Raw genomic sequence first — 18,067 nt, 5'->3', positions numbered from 1 at the left:
TAAAAATTTTAAACAATGCTAATGAACAACACATTTTCCTGTTTACTGTTTCTTGCTTTTGATTTGTTATATACATTAAAAGAGTCATTCTTTTGCTTTCCTCTATTATAATCTATTATAATCTCTATGTAAAGTGTGCTTGTTATTATTATTATTAATAGTAGTAGTCGTAGAAGTAGCATTTTGTTTTTGTTTTTGAGACAGGGTTTCTTTGTGTAACCCTGGCTGTCCTGGAACTCACTTTGTAGACCAGGCTGGCCTCAAACACAGTGACTGGCCTGCTTCTGCCTCCTGGGACTAAGGGCTTGTGCCACCATGCCTGGTTGTATGCCTGTTACTTTTAACTATGTATTTCATATTATTTCTAGTTTGATTTGTTTAGACAGATGTTGGACTTCACTGCTTACTCATTATACTTTAAATCACCTTATATTTTATTTGCTCTTATTTTTTTCAGGAATAATAAATTTATGATTCTTGTCTATCGAATTATAATTTCAGAAGAATTTGAATATGTAACATATGTTGTAACAGTAATGTATATTTTCCCTATGATAATACATATATGGCCAACTGCAAGAGAGTTAAATATATCGGCACTGATATCCATAAACTACTATTTTATGTTTTTATATACATTAGAGTCAGCACTGAAGGTACTATGGAAAATAGAAATATGTTGTACAGAAAAGAATAATCCAGATATTTTGAATCCATTTTTTGCTACCTTATTATCAAAATAATTTGATACCAGAAACTATTTGTTATTGTGGTTGATGGGTCCTGGGATGTTCACTGTGGCTTGGTGACAGTTTTATAGTGCTTCATTATTAATAGCACTGCTACAAACTTGTCTGCTGCTTTTAAATTTATTATTTGGTATTGTAGCTCCATTATAGATTCTATATTTTGAGTCACGTTAAACATTTTGAAGTGGGAAATTAATAATTTAGGGAAATTTCAGGCAAGTAGCTTAAAATTCAGCTTTTAGAATATAAATCATAGGGCTGGAGAGATAATTTGGTGCTTAGGAATGGGCACTGCTCTTGCAGAGGGTCTGAGTTCAGTTCCCAGAAGCCACTCTGAGTGGCTCACATTTAACCACTGTAGGCAGAGGTTTTACTGTCAGTCAGCTCTGTCTCATAGGCTGGCTCCCAAATAACCACACAGAGACTTAATATTAATTATAAATGTTTGGCTGATAGCATATGCTTGTTTTTAGCTGGCTCTTATAACTCAAACTAACCAGTTTCTATTCATCTATGTGCTGGCCCGAGGCTTGTTTACCTCATGTATGTACTTCCCATCCTGCTCGCTCTGCATCTCATGGCATCTCCCCAGACTCTTCCCTTCCTCTCCCCCAGCATTCTCTCTGCCCCGAACATTCTGCCTTGCTATCAGTCAATCAGTTTTTTTTTATTAAAAATGAGAGCAACACAACTTCACAGTATACAGAAGGATTATTCTACAGCAACCCATAATAGTAACTCCAGATCCAGGGCATCAGATGCTCTTTTCTGGACTCCACGGGCTCCTGCACACAGGTGGTGTATATAAACATACACTCAGATGAATACGCACGTATACATACAATAAAGAAATAACATCTAGGATACAACTCATTTCTAGTTAACTCACAATTTTAAACATTTCCCTCTCCCCTATGTCAATATATGGTTATTATGGAGTAACATATATTCTATTTGTTTTTTAAACAGATACTAATTTTAAAAAAGAAGTATTTTCTTCAGACTTGGAATGTTTTGGAATTTTTCATCATAGTCATGGGAATTGTTGATATATTGTGCATGTACTTTGTCAAGCTGAGACCAGACAGCTTGATTCTAATTCAGTTTACAGTGGTAATAGGATATTTAAGAATAATTAGGTTTCTACCTATCTTTAAGGTAAGGCTTCCTGTGTTAAAAATACTGGTTTGCTGCATGGTTTACTAGGGGACTTAATAAGCTTTGCTCTTATGAGAGAAAGGAGAAAAGGAGCTGTCTCTTCCAGAATGTTCTTCAAATAGACACCTGCTTGGTTTGCTCTTTTAACTTCCTTCTGTCATTGCTTACACCCTGCCTTCACAGAGGCTTTTCCAGTCACACCAGACAAAAGCTGAGACCTGAGCTCTACACCCTCAGCTTTATACCCCGATCTTTTGGTCCTCCTCCATCTGCCTAGTTTTTATTCCCCATCCATTTATTAGTGCTACGAACTTAGCATTCATGAGAATTGTTATGCAGAGTTGTATATGTAAAACCCACTTAAAGGACTAATTTTGATTCTATGGCATTTGCTTTAGGGGTTGAGATGTGACCTAAGAATTCATGTAAGGTGTAACGACATAATACATACAACTGGAAATCAAGACCAGTAGTGAGGCTAAGACATAGCATGGAAGATTTCTCTAGACAATCAGTTTTTATGTAGATGTCTTGTGCACATAGATGCAAGACAGTTTTTTTAAGACAGGGTTTCTCTGTGTAGCCCTGGCTGTCCTGGAGTTCACTCTGTAGACCAGGCTGGCCTTGAACTCAGAAGTTCCCTCCCTATGCCTCCCAAATGCTGGGATTAAAGGCATGTGCCACCACCACCTAGGACAAGATAATTATTTTAGAAGTAATACTCTATGAAAAGTTTTAAAGGTAGAATAAAGTTTTTTTCCTTTTTTATTTTAATTTTAATTTTAAATAGCTTGTTTTACATGTCAATCCCAGTTCCCTCTCCCTCCCCTCCTCCCGCACCCCCCCCACCATCCTCCCCATCCTACCACCCTATTGCCAATTCCTTCTGTATAGGGGGTATATCTAGAGTCTATCATTTCACTCAGGGTAGGGTCCAGGCACTTCCCTAAGAGTCCAGGCAGAGAGAGCAACCCTCTTTGTGTTATGGACACACGATGTCTGTTAGTATTTGAGGGATAAACACTGATCCACTGCTCAGGACCCCATAGATAGCCCAGGCCTCCACATTGACTCTCACATTCAGGAGGTCTGGATCGGTCCCATGCTGGCCTCCCAGCTGTCGGTCTGGGGTCCAAGAGCTCTCCCCTGTTTGGATCAGCTGTCTCTGCTGGTTTTGCTAGCCTGTTCTTTGCCAATTTGGTCTTCGCAGGTGGAATAAAGTTTTAAAAACACATTTTTGTGTAAGCCAAGTTGTGACTTTTAGGGGATCAATGTGAAAAAACTGTCTGTATATTTCAAAGGGGGGAGTCAATGACAGGCCAAAGTAGAGATTTCAAGTACATCTTTGCAATTTTGTGAGTTTATTGGGTTTGCTTAACAGCAGTATGGGTGAGGGGTTATTTACAGAGGTGACTCAGAGTTGACAGGTCAGTTTCCTTTCCCCAGAAGTCCTTACCTTTATATAATTTTGGGAAGAGGCCTTGTGAGCCTTCTAAGTTCCAGGGACTTTCTGATACTTGTGAGTGGTTTACGTCCTGAGTTTTCCTCCAGAATAGAATGTTTCAATTTAGAGGAGATTGTTAAACAGACACAAATCTATTGAGAGTGTGCCCAGCAATTCTCAATTAGTTAGCCCTTCTGTCTTGTACTGCCTGAACAAAATCATAATATGATGGATTTAATATTATTATATAGTTGGGTTTTTAAATTAAGCACTTACTTTTTGCTAGGAACTGGGGAAAGTACTTTATATAACTTATCCAGTTTAACTCTTATAATAGCCTTCTGAGGTAGGTGTAATTTCTACATAAAGTTAGGTTCCCTAAAAATTAGACTCGCCAGGTGGTGGTGGCGCACGCCTTTAATCCCAGCACTTGGGAGGCAGAGGCAGGTGGATCTCTGTGAATTCCAGGCCGGGCTGGACCGACATCCTCCAAAACAATACAGAGAAATCCTGTCTCGTAAAAAAAAAAACAAAAAAAACCCCCAAAAAATTAGACTCAGTCCAATGTGACTTTGAAAGGAAACATATCTGTCTCGGTGAATGCTGGGAGAATATTGGAGATCTTTATTTTAGATGCCCAAGTAGTCAGCGGTCAGCTCAGGGGGTGTCAGTGTGTCACAGAGGAAGGCTCTGAAAACATTTTCTTTAAACAAGACCCCTCTACCCCCAAATTCATAATCAAAATGGCAGCTGATAAAATCTTACTCTCTTGTTTTAATTCCTGCACTATTTTCTGGTTACTTTCTCCTCTCTTGATATTGAGTCTCTTGCCAGATGCCCCTGTGCTCTGGCCCAGCATAGTCTCTGTGGGAAGCCCCTTGCTGTGTGATTGACAGTTGGCTTTGGAGCAGTGACTCCATTGAATTTCCAGGCCTTACATACTGCCTTCATTTTGTTCAGGAGGAAATGGAGTCCTCAGATTCACAGGGAGCTTGCTGAAGGTCGCAGAGGTGGGAACGGGAGAGATGGTATAAGAGATCTCAATCTCTAAGCCCCTCACTAGCATGCCTCAGCCTGAAAGTAGAGAAACGTACAACAAGGACAGAAGGTGGCCTGCATGGTGCAGAGAGAGTTTATTCTTCGAAGCTGTTACTCAGCTTCCTGGGCCACCACTTTTGTTTTCTAAAATTAAAGAGGAGAGACACAGAAGTACAGGGACAGGGACCCCACCTACAGCTACAGTCAATTATTCATAAAGCTTTGACTTTAGGGAGTGGTCACAAACCCAAGTGTGTGTGGGCGCAGGCAAAGGCCTTTTGGAAACAGGCCCCGCTGGACCACACAGCATAGTGTCTGACATTGTTCTTCTGGACAGGACCAAACTCTGTATTTCTAGAAAGTTCCTGGACATGTTTTTGCTGGCCTACAAATGACACTTTGGGAACCTCTGCTGGAGAGGGTGCTTTCCTCACGATTTTTCCTTTAGTTAAAAAAAAAACTATTAAATACAGTATTATCTTACCTCAGCATTAACATGAGGTTTTCAAATACAATTATATTTTTACTAATTCTCCTCCCTCCTCTCCCACCCCACTGCTCCTTCTTGTATGTCTCAGTCTCTTTACAACTTTCCTGTCCCGTGTGCTCCTGTCCCATGTCCCTGCCTTGTTCAAGCCTTTAATTCCCTCCTGTGGAATCCATCCTGGTTTTGTAGCCTGTACCCACACTCATCCCTGTTTACATGCATGCATTGGTAAACTAGATCCTCATGAAAGTGAAACTGCTTAACTAATTGTATGATTTTTCCCCTCCACCCCGTTGCTCCAGATTATAATACCAATACTAATAAAAATGGCAGATGTTCAGATAAAAAAGAGTCTCAGCTTGATGTACAGTATTACAAAGGGCTATGTCAAAAGTCAGGAAGATGCCAAACTTTTGGTAAGGCAAATTTCCAGTCGTGAATCAATCTATCAGGTAAGAAACAGGCAGCGGGGTGGTGGGGTGGATGGGGATTACCTTACTTAGATACATTCATGTCTTTAATATCAGTGTGTCACATGTGTGAGCAACAGATTTCAGTAGTCAAACAGGTTTAGATGATTGGTCTGAACTTTTTATTTGTGTGTGTGTATGTGTGTGCATGCACTTATGTGAGTGTGTACTTGTGTGTGTATCTCGAACAAAACAACACAACGAGCAAAAGCAATAATAATAACAATAATAACCCACAAAAAAGAGAATTGAAAATGCTTAAGGAAGCCGAATTTGAACTGAGCACTCACGAAGCCTCATGGTGAAGTTTGTAGTTGTGGAGTCACTACTGGCGATGAGACAGGTGTCAAAGATTGAATGAGTCAAAGATGAGTCTCTGGTCCAAGAAAAGTTGGCACGCAAAAGTCCATTGTATGACTCAGCTTGCCCCCCTTCCCCCGAGTCAGGGACAGCTCCTGTTAAACATAAGGTTTAACATGGTAATTTTAATCACATACATAGGGTTGATTCCTAGGTTCAGTCTTTGGTTCAGCTTTTCTCACAACTTTCAACTTTTTTCCCCCTTTGCCATGAGAACTACTTGGTATGATTTTCCAAGTTTCCAGTCCAGCCCTCTGCGGTGTCCCAGTGCTCTGCTGTGTTCCAGCCCTCTAGGTGTTCCTTCTGCTCATTTGCAGATCCATTAAACCATTGTGTTAAAAATTCTGACAAACCAGGCAGTGGTGGTATATGCCTTTAATCCCAGCACTTGGGAGGCGGGGGAAGGTGGATCCCAGCCTACCCTTTCTACTGACTCACTATTGGTCATTCAGCTCTTTATTAGACCAATCATGTTTTAGACAGGCAAAGTAACACAGCTTCACAGAGTTAAACAAATGCAACATAAAAGAATGCAGCACATTCTTGCATTTATATTTTATTATTTTTTTGGTGTCTTTTTTATTTTAATTTTAAATAGCTTGTTTTACATGTCAATCCCAGTTCCCTCTCCCTCCCCTCCTCCTGCACCCCCCACAATCCCCCCCATCCTCCCACCCTATTGCCAATTCCTTCCACATAGGGGATATCTAGAGTCTATCATTTCACTCAGGGTAGGGTCCAGGCACTTCCCTAAAAGTCCAGGCAGAGACAGCAACCCTCTTTGTGTTATGGACACACGATGTCTGTTAGTATTTGAGGGATAAACACTGATCCACTGCTCAGGACCCCATAGGTAGCCCAGGCTTCCTCATTGACTCTCACATTCAGGGGGGTCTGGATCGGTCCCATGCTGGCCTCCCAGCTGTCGGTCTGGGGTCCAAGAGCTCTTCCCTGTTTGGATCAGCTGTCTCTGCTGGTTTTGCCAGCCCATTCTTTGCCAATTTGCTCTTCACTCCTCTCTCTGTCGCTGGGTTCCTTGGGTTCTGTTCAGTATTTAACTGTGGGTGTTTGCCTCTGCTTCCATCAGTCACTGGATGAAGGCTCCAGGATGGTTATAGACATCAAGTTCACTATCAGCAATAGGCATTTGAGGTGGTCTTTCCACTATTGCTTAGCTTGCCAATTGGTGTCATCCATTTAGATCACTAGAGGTCACAATGGTGCCTGATCTGTCTTCTAACCTATGATTCCCTCTTCCCCCATCCTACCCCCCCAGTCGACCTTCCTGTTCCTCCACATCCTACTCTCTCTTCCACTTCTCCCTCTCTCTATTTCCCAGGTCCCCCTCTGCCCAACACCTCGCCGTGTTCTCCATCTGTTCAGAGGATCTTGCCTCATTTCTCTTCTCTTGGGTACCATGCATATCTTTTAGGTTCTTTCCTGTTTCCCAAACTCTCTGTCAGTGGAAGTGCAGACTGGCACTCTCCTGATCCATGTCTAAAATCCATATATGAGTGAGTACATACCATGTTTGTCTTTTTGTGACTGGGTTACCTCAATCAGGATGGTTTCTTCCAGTGCTTTCCATTTACCTGTGAATTTCAAGATTCCATTGTTTTCTTCTGCTGAGTAATACTCCATTGTGTAAATGCACCACATTTTCTCTATCCACTCTTCAGTTCAGGGGCATCTAGGTTGCTTCCAGGTTCTGGCTATTACAAATAATGCTGCTATGAACATAGTGGAGCAGATGCCCTTGTTGTATGAATTTGCCTCCTTTGGATATATGCCTAAGAGTGGAATTGCTGGAGATTCCTGAGGAATCTCCATACTGCTTTCCAAAGTGGAGGAGTGTTCCCCTTTCTCCACATCCTCTCCAGTATAAATTGTCTTCGGTGTTTTTGATTTTAGCAATTCTGACAGGAGTAAGATGGTATCCCAAAGTTGTTTTGATTTGCATTTCCCGGATGGCTAAGGATGTTGAGCACTTTCTTAAGTGTCTCTTGGCCATTTTAGCCTCCTCTATTGAGAATTCTCTGTTTAGTTCTGTACCCCACCTTTTAATTGGATCCTTTGGTGTTTTGGAGACTTGCTTCTTGAGTTCTTTGTAAATTTTGGAGATTAGCCCTCTGTCAGATGTAGGGTCAGTGAATATCTTTTCCCATTCTGTGGACTGCCTTTCTGTCTTGTTGACTGTGTCTTTGCCTTACAGAAGCTTTTTAGTTTCATGAGGTCCCATTTGTTGATTGTCGATCTCAGTGCCTGTGCCACTGGTGTTATGTTTAGGAAGTGGTCTCCTGTACCAACTCGTTGAAGAGTATCTCCCACTTTCTCTTCTAAAAGTTTCAGTGTGGCTGGATTTATGTTGAGATCTTTGATCCATTTGGAGTTAAGTTTTGTACAAGGCGATAAACATGGATCTATCTGCAGTCTTCTGCATACCAGTACCCAGTTATGCCAGCACCATTTGTTGAAGATGCTTTCTTTTTTCCATTGTATAGTTTTAGCTTCTTTGTCAAAAATCAAGTGTTCATAGGTGTGTGGGTTAAAATCAGGGTTTTCGATTCGGTTCCATTGGTCTACCTGCCTATTTTTGTGCCAATACCAAGCTGTTTTCAGGACTATAGCTCTATAATAGAGCTTGAAGTCAGGTATGGTGATGCCTCCTGAAGTTCCTTTATTGTATAGGGTTGTTTTGGCTATCCTGGGCCTTTTGTTTTTCCATATAAAGTTGAATAATGTTCTTTCCAGGTCTGTGAAGAATTGTGCCGGAATTTTGATAGGGATTGCATTGAATCTGTTGACCGCTTTTGGCAAGATTGCCATTTTTATTATGTTAATCCTACCAATCCAAGAGCATGGGAGATCTTTCCATTTTCTGGTATCCTCTTTGATTTTTTTCTTTAAAGACTCAAAGTTCTTGATATACAGGTCTTTCACTTCATTGGTTAACATTATCCCCAGATATTTGATGCTGTTTATGGCTATTGTAAAGGGTGAGGTTTCTCTGATTTCTTTCTCAGTCACTTCATCGCCTGTATATAGTAGGGCCACTGATTCTTTTGAGTTTACCTTGTATCCTGCCACTTTGCTGAAGGTGTTTATCAGCTCTAGGAGTTTCCTTGCAGAGTTTTTCGGGTCACTTATGTAAGCTATCATATCATCTGCAAATAGTGAAAGCTTGACTTCTTCTTTTCCTATTTGTATCCCCTTTTGTTGTCTTATTGCTGTACCTAGGACTTCAAGTACAATATTGAAGAGATATGGAGAGAGTGGACAGCCTTGTCTTGTTCCTGATTTTAGAGGAATTGCTTTGAGTTTCTCTCCATTTAGTTTGATGTTAGCTGTTTGTTTACTGTATATTGCTTTTATTATATTCAGGTATGTTCCTGTTATCCCTGATCTCTCTAGGACCTTTATCATGAAGGGGTGCTGGATTTTGTCAAAGGCTTTTTCAGCATTTAGTGAGATAATCATGTGGTTTTTCTTTCACAGTTTGTTTATATGGTGGATTACATTGATAGATTTTCTGATGTTGAATCATCCCTGCATTCCTGGGATGAAGCCTACTTGATCATGGTGGATGATTTTTCTGCTGTGTTCTTGAATCCGGTTTGCTAGTATTTTATTGAGTATTTTTGTATCGTTGTTCATGAGGGAAATTGGTCTATAGTTCTCTTTCCTAGTTGTATCTTTGTGTGGCTTGGGTATCAAAGTAATTGTAGCCTCGTAAAAAGAGTTTGGCAGTGAGCCTCCTGCTTCTATTGTGTGGAATACTTTGAGGAGTATTGGAGTTAACTCTTCTTTGAATTTCTGGTAGAATTCTGCACTGAAGCCATCTGGGCCTGGGTTTTTTTTTGTTTGGGAGACTTTTGATGACTGCTTTCTATTTCATTAAGGGTTATAGGTCTGTTTAGATTGTTTATCTGTTCTTGATTTAGTTTTGGCAAATGATATCTATCCAAGAAATTGTCCATTTCCTTTAAATTTTCAAATTTTGTGGAGTACAGATTTTCAAAGTATGCCCTGATGATTCTCTGGATTTCCTCAGAGTCCTTGTTATGTCCCCTTTTTCATTTCTGATTTTGTTAATTAGCATGCTCTCTCTCTGTCTTTTGGTTAGTTTGGACAGAGGTTTGTCTATTTTGTTGATTTTCTCAAAGAACCGACTCTTTGTTTCATTGATTCATCTCAATGTTCTCCTGGTTTCTACTTGATTGATTTCAGCCCTCAATTTGATTATTTCCTGGCATCTGCTCCTCCTGGGTATGTTTGCTTCTTTTTATTCTAGAACTTTCAGCTGTGCTTTTAACTCTGTAGTATGACTGTTCTCCATTTTCTTCATGTGGGCACTTAGTTCTATGAACTTTCCTCTTAGCACTGCTTTCAAAGTGTTTGTGTATGTTGTGTCTTCATTCTCATTGAATTCCAGGAAGTCTTTAATTTGTTTTTTTATTTCTTCCTTTACCCAGGGATGGTGCAATTGAGCATTGTTCAATTTCCGTGAGTTTGTAGGGTTTCTGCGAATTGTGTTATTGTTGAATTCTAATTTTACTGCATGGAGGTCTGAGAAGATGCAGGGGGTTATTCCAATTTTTTGTATCTGTGGAGATTTGCTATGTTTCCTATTATGTGGTCAATTTTAGAAAAGGTTCCATGTGGCACCGAGAAGAAGGTATATCCCTTTGTGTTTGGGTGGAATGTTCTATAGATATCTGTTAAACCCAGTTGGGTCATAACTTCTATTAGTTCTTTTGTTTCTTTGTTAAGTTTCTGTGTGCAGGTCCTGTCTAGCGATGAGAGTGGAGGGTTGAAGTCTCCTACTATTAGTGTGTGCGATTTTATGTGCAATTTGAGCTTTAGTAATGTTTCTTTCACAAATGTAGGTGCCTTTGTATTTGGGGCGTAGATGTTTAAAATTGAGACTTCATCTTGATGGACTTTTCCTTTGATGAATATGAAATGTCCTTCTTCATCTCTTTTGATTGATTTTAATTTGAAGTCTAGTTTGTTAGATATTAGGATTGCTATACCCGCTTGTTTCTTGGGTCCGTTTGATTGGAAAATCTTTTCCCAACTCTTTACCCTGAGATACCGTCTGTCTTTAGTGTTGAGATGTGTTTCTTGCATGCAGCAGAAGGATGGGTTCTGCCTTCGTATCCATTCTGCTACTCTGTGTCTTTTTATAGGCAAGTTGAGGCCGTTGACACTGAGGGATATCAATGACCATTGATTGATGATTCTTGTTTGTGCTTGATTTATTGGTAGTGAAGTTATTTTGTGTAGTTTCTCCTCGCTTTTTCTTTTGGTGTTATATAAAGTGGGATTATATATTGCCTGTGTCTTTGTGAGTGTAGTTATCTTCCTTGGATCTAAGTTTTCCTTCTAGCACTTTCTTTAGAGCTGGATTCATGGACACATATTGTTTAAATCTGGCTTTGTCATGGAATATTTTGTTTTCTCCATCTATGGTAATTGAAAGCTTTGCTGGATATAGTAGTCTAGGCTGGCATCCTTGTTCCCTTAGCATTTGTAGGACATCTGTCCAGGATCTTCTGGCTTTCATCGTTTCCATTGAGAAGTCAGGAGTAATTCAGATAGGTCTGCCTTTATATGTTACTTGGCCTTTTTCTTTAGCTGCTCTTAATATTTTCTCTTTATTCTGTAGGTTTGATGTTTTGATTATTATATGGCGAGGTGACTTCTTTTTCTGGTCCAGCCTATTTGGTGGTCTGTATGATTCTTGTATTTTCATAGGCATATTCCTCTTTAGGTTAGGGAAGTTTTCTTCTATGATTTTGTTGAATATGTTTTCTGTACCTTTGAGCTGTATTTCTTCGCCTTCTTCTATACCTATTATTCTCAGGTTTGGCTTCTTCACGGTGTCCCTGGATATTTTGTGTTAGGGATTTGTTGGTTTTGAGATTTTCTTTGGTTGACATGATCCTCTAATGAGTCTTCAACACCTGAGATTCTCTCTTCTATCTCTTGTATTCTGTTGGTGATACTTGCATCTGTAGTTCCTGATCGTTTACCCAGCTTTTCCATTTCCAGCATCCCCTCGTTCTGTGTTTTCTTTATTGTTTCTATTTTAGCTTTCTATCCTTCAGCTGTTTGAGTTGTTTCCTTCATTTGTTTGGTTGTTTTTTCTTGGTACTCTTTAAATTCTTTGAGAGATTTGTTTATTTCTTGAATTTTTCCCCCATTTCATGGATTTTTTATTTGTTTTTTCCTCTATTTCTTTAAGGGATTTCCTCGTTTCTTCTTTGAGGGTCTCTATCATCTGCATAAAATGATTTTTAAGGTCTGTCTCCTCTGCTTCATCTATGTAGTGCTTTTCAGGTCTTTCTGGCATTGGTTCCCTAGATTCTGGTGGAGTCATGTTGGTCTTTTGACTGCTGAGTGAGCTCTTATTCTGTCTTCTTCCTATTTCTTCTTCTAGTGGGTACTGGTGGGGTCTTTCTGTCTCCACTAGTCTCCTTCTTTCCTGAAGCTGACTGGGATCACCGGAGTTTGGAGCCAGGAAGGGCTGATGTCTTTCCTAGCTGGGATCGCTGGAGATTGGGGCCTGGAAGGGCTGATGTCTTTCCTGTGTGGGCAGGTCTTCTGGATGCCAGGAGTGCCCCGGAAGATCGAGGGGGTGGGGGTCGGGCAGAGGATGGGGAGTCCCCCCTCCGCCCCAGACCACGCTCACCTAGTTGGGATCGCCATTGTTTGGGGCCTCTATTCTTGCATTTTTAAACCAAATGTTCCACAGCATAAATGAATGTAACACATCTTAAAATAATATTCCACAACACTTGGTGATTCTGTAAACTAGCCTTTGGCAGTTTACCTGCAGAGAGGTGACAGACATTGCCTTTCTGGTAGTGGTGTCTTTGCAGGCAGGAGTTACTGTTGCCCGGAATCTCAGTGTAAATATAAATTCAGTTCTGCATGAAGGAGGCTTATCACAGTGCAAAAAGGGCTGGATGTGAGTATGTTGTTGCCATAAGGAGTCTAATAACTATTATTGATATCGAACTGTTTCTTAAAGGTTACACATCTCATTTGCATATTCAAAACAAGGGACTTACTAGTCTTAATTTTTAAAAACCCAAACAGAGAAAAACCAAAAATTTTGTTTTGCTTAAGCTTCAGAAAACAGACCCATTGTTCCATATAAGTATATGAGTGCATTGCAGGCAACTCTATGTGACAACCCAGGGGATTGTGCATTGTTGCCTCAGAGTTGTTAGTATGGTTAAGAATATGCTCCAGATAGATTGACAGTCAGAGTGAGTTTTATGAGGAGCAGTGCCTGGGACACAGTGATGTTATGAGCACTCTTCCCGCCAGCCTGGTCCCACAGCTGTGTCATCCTAAATGAATGCTCATAGACTTATATTAATTATAATTCTGTTGGCCAATGGCTTGGGCTTCTTATTGATTAGCTCCCTCTTAATTTTTAATCCATAACTACCAATCTATGTATTTCTACATGCTCTTATCTTACTGGAGAACGCCTGACTCATGCCCTCTCTTCTCAGCTCACATCGAGACTCTTCCCTGCCTACACCTCCTGGAATACTCTTCATCTGGTAGCCCCGCCTATCCTTCCTGCCTGACCACTAGCCACACATGCTTTATTCGTTAACTAATAAGAGAAACATATGTACAGAAGACATCCCCGTCATCTCCTCTTTTCTATTTTCTATCTAAATAAAAAGAAAGGTTTTAACTTTAACATATTCAAATTACATATAACAAAACAGTTACCAAGTAAGAACTATAGTTACAATGTTTAGTCCATTAACATTCAGCAAGATTTAAAGAAAATACTCTATCAACTATCCTATCTTTGTGTGTCTAAAGTCTTATATGTAACTTATATCATAACTAAGGAAAACCGATAAGTATAATGATCTGTCTTCAACTCCATCAAAGACCACAGAAGGATAAAATATAAACTCTAGAATTGACAGAGACATCTCACTGCCTGGTCAGTCACCCAAAGTTCCCCTGTTGGAGCATTCATCTTTGACTGATAGGCCATAGTGTGTCTGGCAGACTTCTCAGCAAAGCAGGACATTTCAAACTGTCCCACCTGTATTGACAGTTTGTCAGTCATTTTTCTCTGCGTCCTGCAGAATGTCTGGCAGACTCTTCCATGAAGCAGGAACCCTGCAGGACTGTTCCATCTTGTTTTGGCAAATTTAGCAGTTGCTTTCCTGTGGGTCATGCATGTCCACTTTATATAGCATACAGTCAAACAGTCAAGGCAAGAGCAGTTTCTTGCCCAAGTGGCTAGTCTCGCCATGTAGAAGGCAAACTCCACAATGAGTTTCTTTGATGCCCATCTTCCTCTCTGTAGTAATTGTCTTTACCAGGAGCAGTTGTGTCTCACTGTCAAGAAAAATCCTAAACCATTTTAATGCCATATTCTGTAGGTCTTTGAAAGGTTTGAAGAATGCATATCCATTTGAAATATATCTCTATATATCTAGAAAACCTAACTAACCTGACTATAAGTTTTGACTATTATAGGTAACTATAATCTGCAATTAATTACACATTACATTTCTGTATAGATACATTACCTAAACAAGAGGAGAAATATACATATAACAAAATTGACCTTAAATTTGTATCAGTAATTGAAAATCCATACCAATACAAATGTATTCATGTCTATATCACAGTGAGCACCCACAGTACCTTGTTGTGTGATTGCAAAACCAATCACACCACCCATTTGCCTCGGTGTGGAACTCCTTCTTCAACCATCTAAGGAGTGATCTTTAGGGAGCATGAACTCATTTATGCAGTGTGTTCATATCATCACACTTGTTCTTGTGCCCTTGGCAAAGTAGATCCCCAAATAACTGTTCCTTCAGCATCTCTTCAAATTGGTCTTTGCCAATGAGAATTTTTAGTGGTGCATAGTGGAGTGCAGAAATCCTTCCTTCCTTCCTTCCTTCTTTCCTTCCCTCCCTCCCAGTCCCCCTTCTTTTGAGCTAATAATAGTTATAGTTAAACCTGGTACTTATGCAGCCATGCAACATTCAGTTCAATTTGAGTCCTGTCCTGGGGGATGCAATGGAACTCTCCAGAAGACAAAAGTTCCCCTAAATCAAACTAAGTGGGAATTCCTCTGTGATGCTTCTTTAACTTTAACTCAGGTGATGAAGCCATGTTTGTACTTGGTATAATAACCATTTCTTAATTTCCTACAGAAACTATATGACATTTTAGAAAACAATAAACGAGAGGCCATTAAAGAACTAGGTGAGTGGTTGGAACATTTGGTTTTCTGTTTTTGTTTTTCATGTCATCTATAGATTTTATTTCTTTGTGGTTCTGAAGGCCAGAATCCCAGATGCTGCTGCTATCAATGCTGGTATCTGGTGAAGACTGGCTTCTTGGGGAGTAAACATGGCTTCCCTTAGGCTGTACCCCATTTGACCTTTTCTGCATGGGCAGAGGGACTCCAGTGCCCAATTTCTGTAGTGAGAGTACATCCTTACAAGGTGGGGGCTCCATCCTTATGGCATTATTTAAGCCATGTCACCCCTGTAGAGGGTCTTTCTCTAAATATGGTCACATGGATTAGAGCTTTAGCATGTGACATTGACAGGGTACAATCCCATTCATGACAAAGGAAAAAAGATCTGGGAAGAAAAAAGTTCCAAACATCCAGAGAAGTATCTGGATAATTCAACCACAGACAGGCATCTTCTTCCTATGTGGGAATATACTCTATTATTTAAGTTTTTCAACTTTCTGCAGTGAGCCTTGTTCCTTTTGTAATTGGGAAGGTTGCACTGAGCTGTTTCCCTGTTGGAGCCTTTTCCTGACAGATGCTCCTTAGGGCTCTCTTACTGTGTTCTGTGGATGCCTTATCCTCACCACAAGCTCCTCATTCCAGTTGGAGCAATGTAAGTACATGGACATCATAGAATAGCTTTGTTGTTTCAGTCAGGGTTGGTGCCTCACATAGGGCATTACTCTGCATGTTCTCATTCATTCATTTATCCAACAGGTATTTATTTACTGACCACATATAAGATCCAAAGATGGGAAAGAAATAGTGGGTAGATGCAGATTCTTAAAAAAAAGTACATTCTGGTGCAATGTCTGAGCATGCCAAAGGACACCACTGCAGAACATTTTTGCAGGATATTTAACTATGTATAGATGTGTTATATTTGTTTATGCTGTGAAATATTACTTTAACTGTGTAAAGGTGTGTTACATTTGCTTCTGCTGCATGTGTTTAATGGTGTAGGGATGTGTTACATTTATTTCTGCTGTATTTGTTTAATTATGAAAAGATACGTTGCTGTTTTACCTTGCCTGCCTAAGGGACCTGATTGGTCTAATAAAAAGTTGAATGGCCAATAGCTAAGCAGAAGAGGGATAGGTGGGGCTGGCAGGCAGAGAGAATAAGTAAGAGGAGAAATCTAAGACTGGAAAAGAAGAAGAGAACAAGGAGAAAGAGAGCCAGGCAGCCACCAGCTAGGCACACGTAGAGACAGTAGGAAAGTAAGACGGATGAAAAGAAAGAAAGGTAATAAGCCCTGAGGCAAAAAGTAGATGATTTAAGTTAAAAGAGCTAGCCAAAATGAGCCTAAGATAGGCTGAGCATTCATACCTTATAAGTCTTCATGTCATGATTTGGGAGTTGGGTGGTGGCCCACCAAAAAGAAAGCTAGGTATAGAACATCAGAGGGACCCTGTCAGCCCCTGTGTCAGTGCAGGGAAAGGGTGGAAGTGTCGGTGTCTGTTCAGATGGTAAGGTCAGAGTCCACAAGGATTTTAGGAAAAGCCACATGAAGGTTACCTTTGACAAGAAGTTGTTTTGCTTAGTATAGTTAGTTTGCCTAAGGTCACATGACTAATAAATGGCAGTCAGATCTCTAACTCTGGGGCTAAAACCTATGATCTACATCATACCCTTTATTTTACCAGTCAATTCATTTTAGTGAAAAAATGTGCAAGTGCCTTCCACACATACATCAGACATTGTGCTCATTGTAAAGATGACACATTAAACGTTTATTTTGGCCAAGAGTCTAGTCCCTGACTTCTTATGTTTATTAAAAGGCAATGAGTATTCCACTTGATCTCACAAGACCCATCTACCTAAGTCTAGATGCTTTCATGAATGAAAGTTTTTTAGTCATTCAACCAACAAAAAATATGTAGAGGATGAGGCAGAGACATCAAAACAGTACTCCAGTGAAAGAGTTTTGACATAGAAATAGGTAGGAGATGACACTGGAACGAGACAGAGGGTGGTTTAGTTGTAGGGGAAGCTAGTTTTCAATTTTCTCATCCATGTGATGGGGATGCAAATTCTCCCTATCACCTCAGGAGTTCTATGTGAAGTCAGAATGGAAGGCTATGTACAAATACTCGGAAGGTTCTAATACAATACTAGCTGTTATTGTGGTTATTGCATGGGCTGACTACTAAGTCTAATTTTTCTCAGGACTCATAGAGCACGAAGGCCGAGATGTTGTCATTGCTCTCAAGACAAAGCAGGCAATCCACAATGTGATTGCTAAAGCCCTGAAAAACCTCACCTTCCTCTGGTCAAGAGGCATCATTGATAAGCATGAAGGCATTGAGATGAATAAGGTAGTAACACAGTTCTCACCTTGTTTGGTTCCATAAGCTCAGGTGTAATGCGGAAATATTAAGCTACACAAAATAGGGATGTCCTATGATGTTTTATTGAGGGAGAAATCACTTATATGAAAAGCCAAGAAAGCTGAGAACCAAAGGTCTGCATGCTGCCCTCCAGGCAGAAACCGGAACCCAAAGAGAAAGAGTTTCCTCCCGCTAGCATTTTCCCCCCTTTGGTTTTTCCAGACAGGGTTTCTCTGTATTGTTTTGGAAGCTATCCTGGAACTTGCTCTGTAGACCAGGCTGGCCTAGAACTCACAGAGATCCGCCTGCCTCTGCTTCCCGAGTGCTGGGATTAAAGATATGTGCCACCAACGCCCAGCAGTCCCCCTAGCTTTTTTTTTAACCCCTCGTGTGTTCTACATACCTGTGAACACACTCAAATGGGTGTGGTCAGCGCTATGGGTACGTAGACCTCTCCTTACACAGGCATATCAGAATGTAATGAGAGAAGATGTTTGGGGATAAGTCCTGGCAGCATCTTTAATGCCTGTATCAATCAAAGGCAGTGCTGCCCGGCATGCAGTTGGAATGCCTTGGTTGCAAGTGACAGAAGCCAACTGACAGAAGCTTCTTCACAGAAGTCAGTGAAGAAGCAGGTATACAGATTAAATAAAAAGGACTCAGAGGACTTGCAGACTATGTGACCAGGCTTCAGGAAGGGACCAGAAGAAAGTCTTAGAAAAATTTC

General features: G+C 40.4%; 1 protein-coding gene across 1 annotated transcript in view; it reads left to right on the top strand.

Moving 5' to 3' along the window:
• Positions 1 to 18,067, top strand: part of Slc9c2 (solute carrier family 9 member C2 (putative)) — a 65,987-nt gene that overhangs the window by 29,896 nt on the left and 18,024 nt on the right. The window contains exons 15-19 of the mRNA XM_040739383.1: positions 458 to 656; positions 1,719 to 1,907; positions 5,179 to 5,328; positions 14,922 to 14,973; positions 17,180 to 17,328. Of these exons, the coding sequence (XP_040595317.1) occupies positions 458 to 656; positions 1,719 to 1,907; positions 5,179 to 5,328; positions 14,922 to 14,973; positions 17,180 to 17,328 (739 nt within the window). The remainder of the gene's footprint in view (positions 1 to 457; positions 657 to 1,718; positions 1,908 to 5,178; positions 5,329 to 14,921; positions 14,974 to 17,179; positions 17,329 to 18,067) is intronic.

Source organism: Mesocricetus auratus, unplaced genomic scaffold (assembly GCF_017639785.1).
Source record: "Mesocricetus auratus isolate SY011 unplaced genomic scaffold, BCM_Maur_2.0 Super-Scaffold_100676, whole genome shotgun sequence".
NCBI classification, from domain to species: domain Eukaryota; kingdom Metazoa; phylum Chordata; class Mammalia; order Rodentia; family Cricetidae; genus Mesocricetus; species Mesocricetus auratus.
Note: the sequence above shows the minus strand (reverse complement) of the source record. Positions and strands in the feature narration are given on the sequence as shown.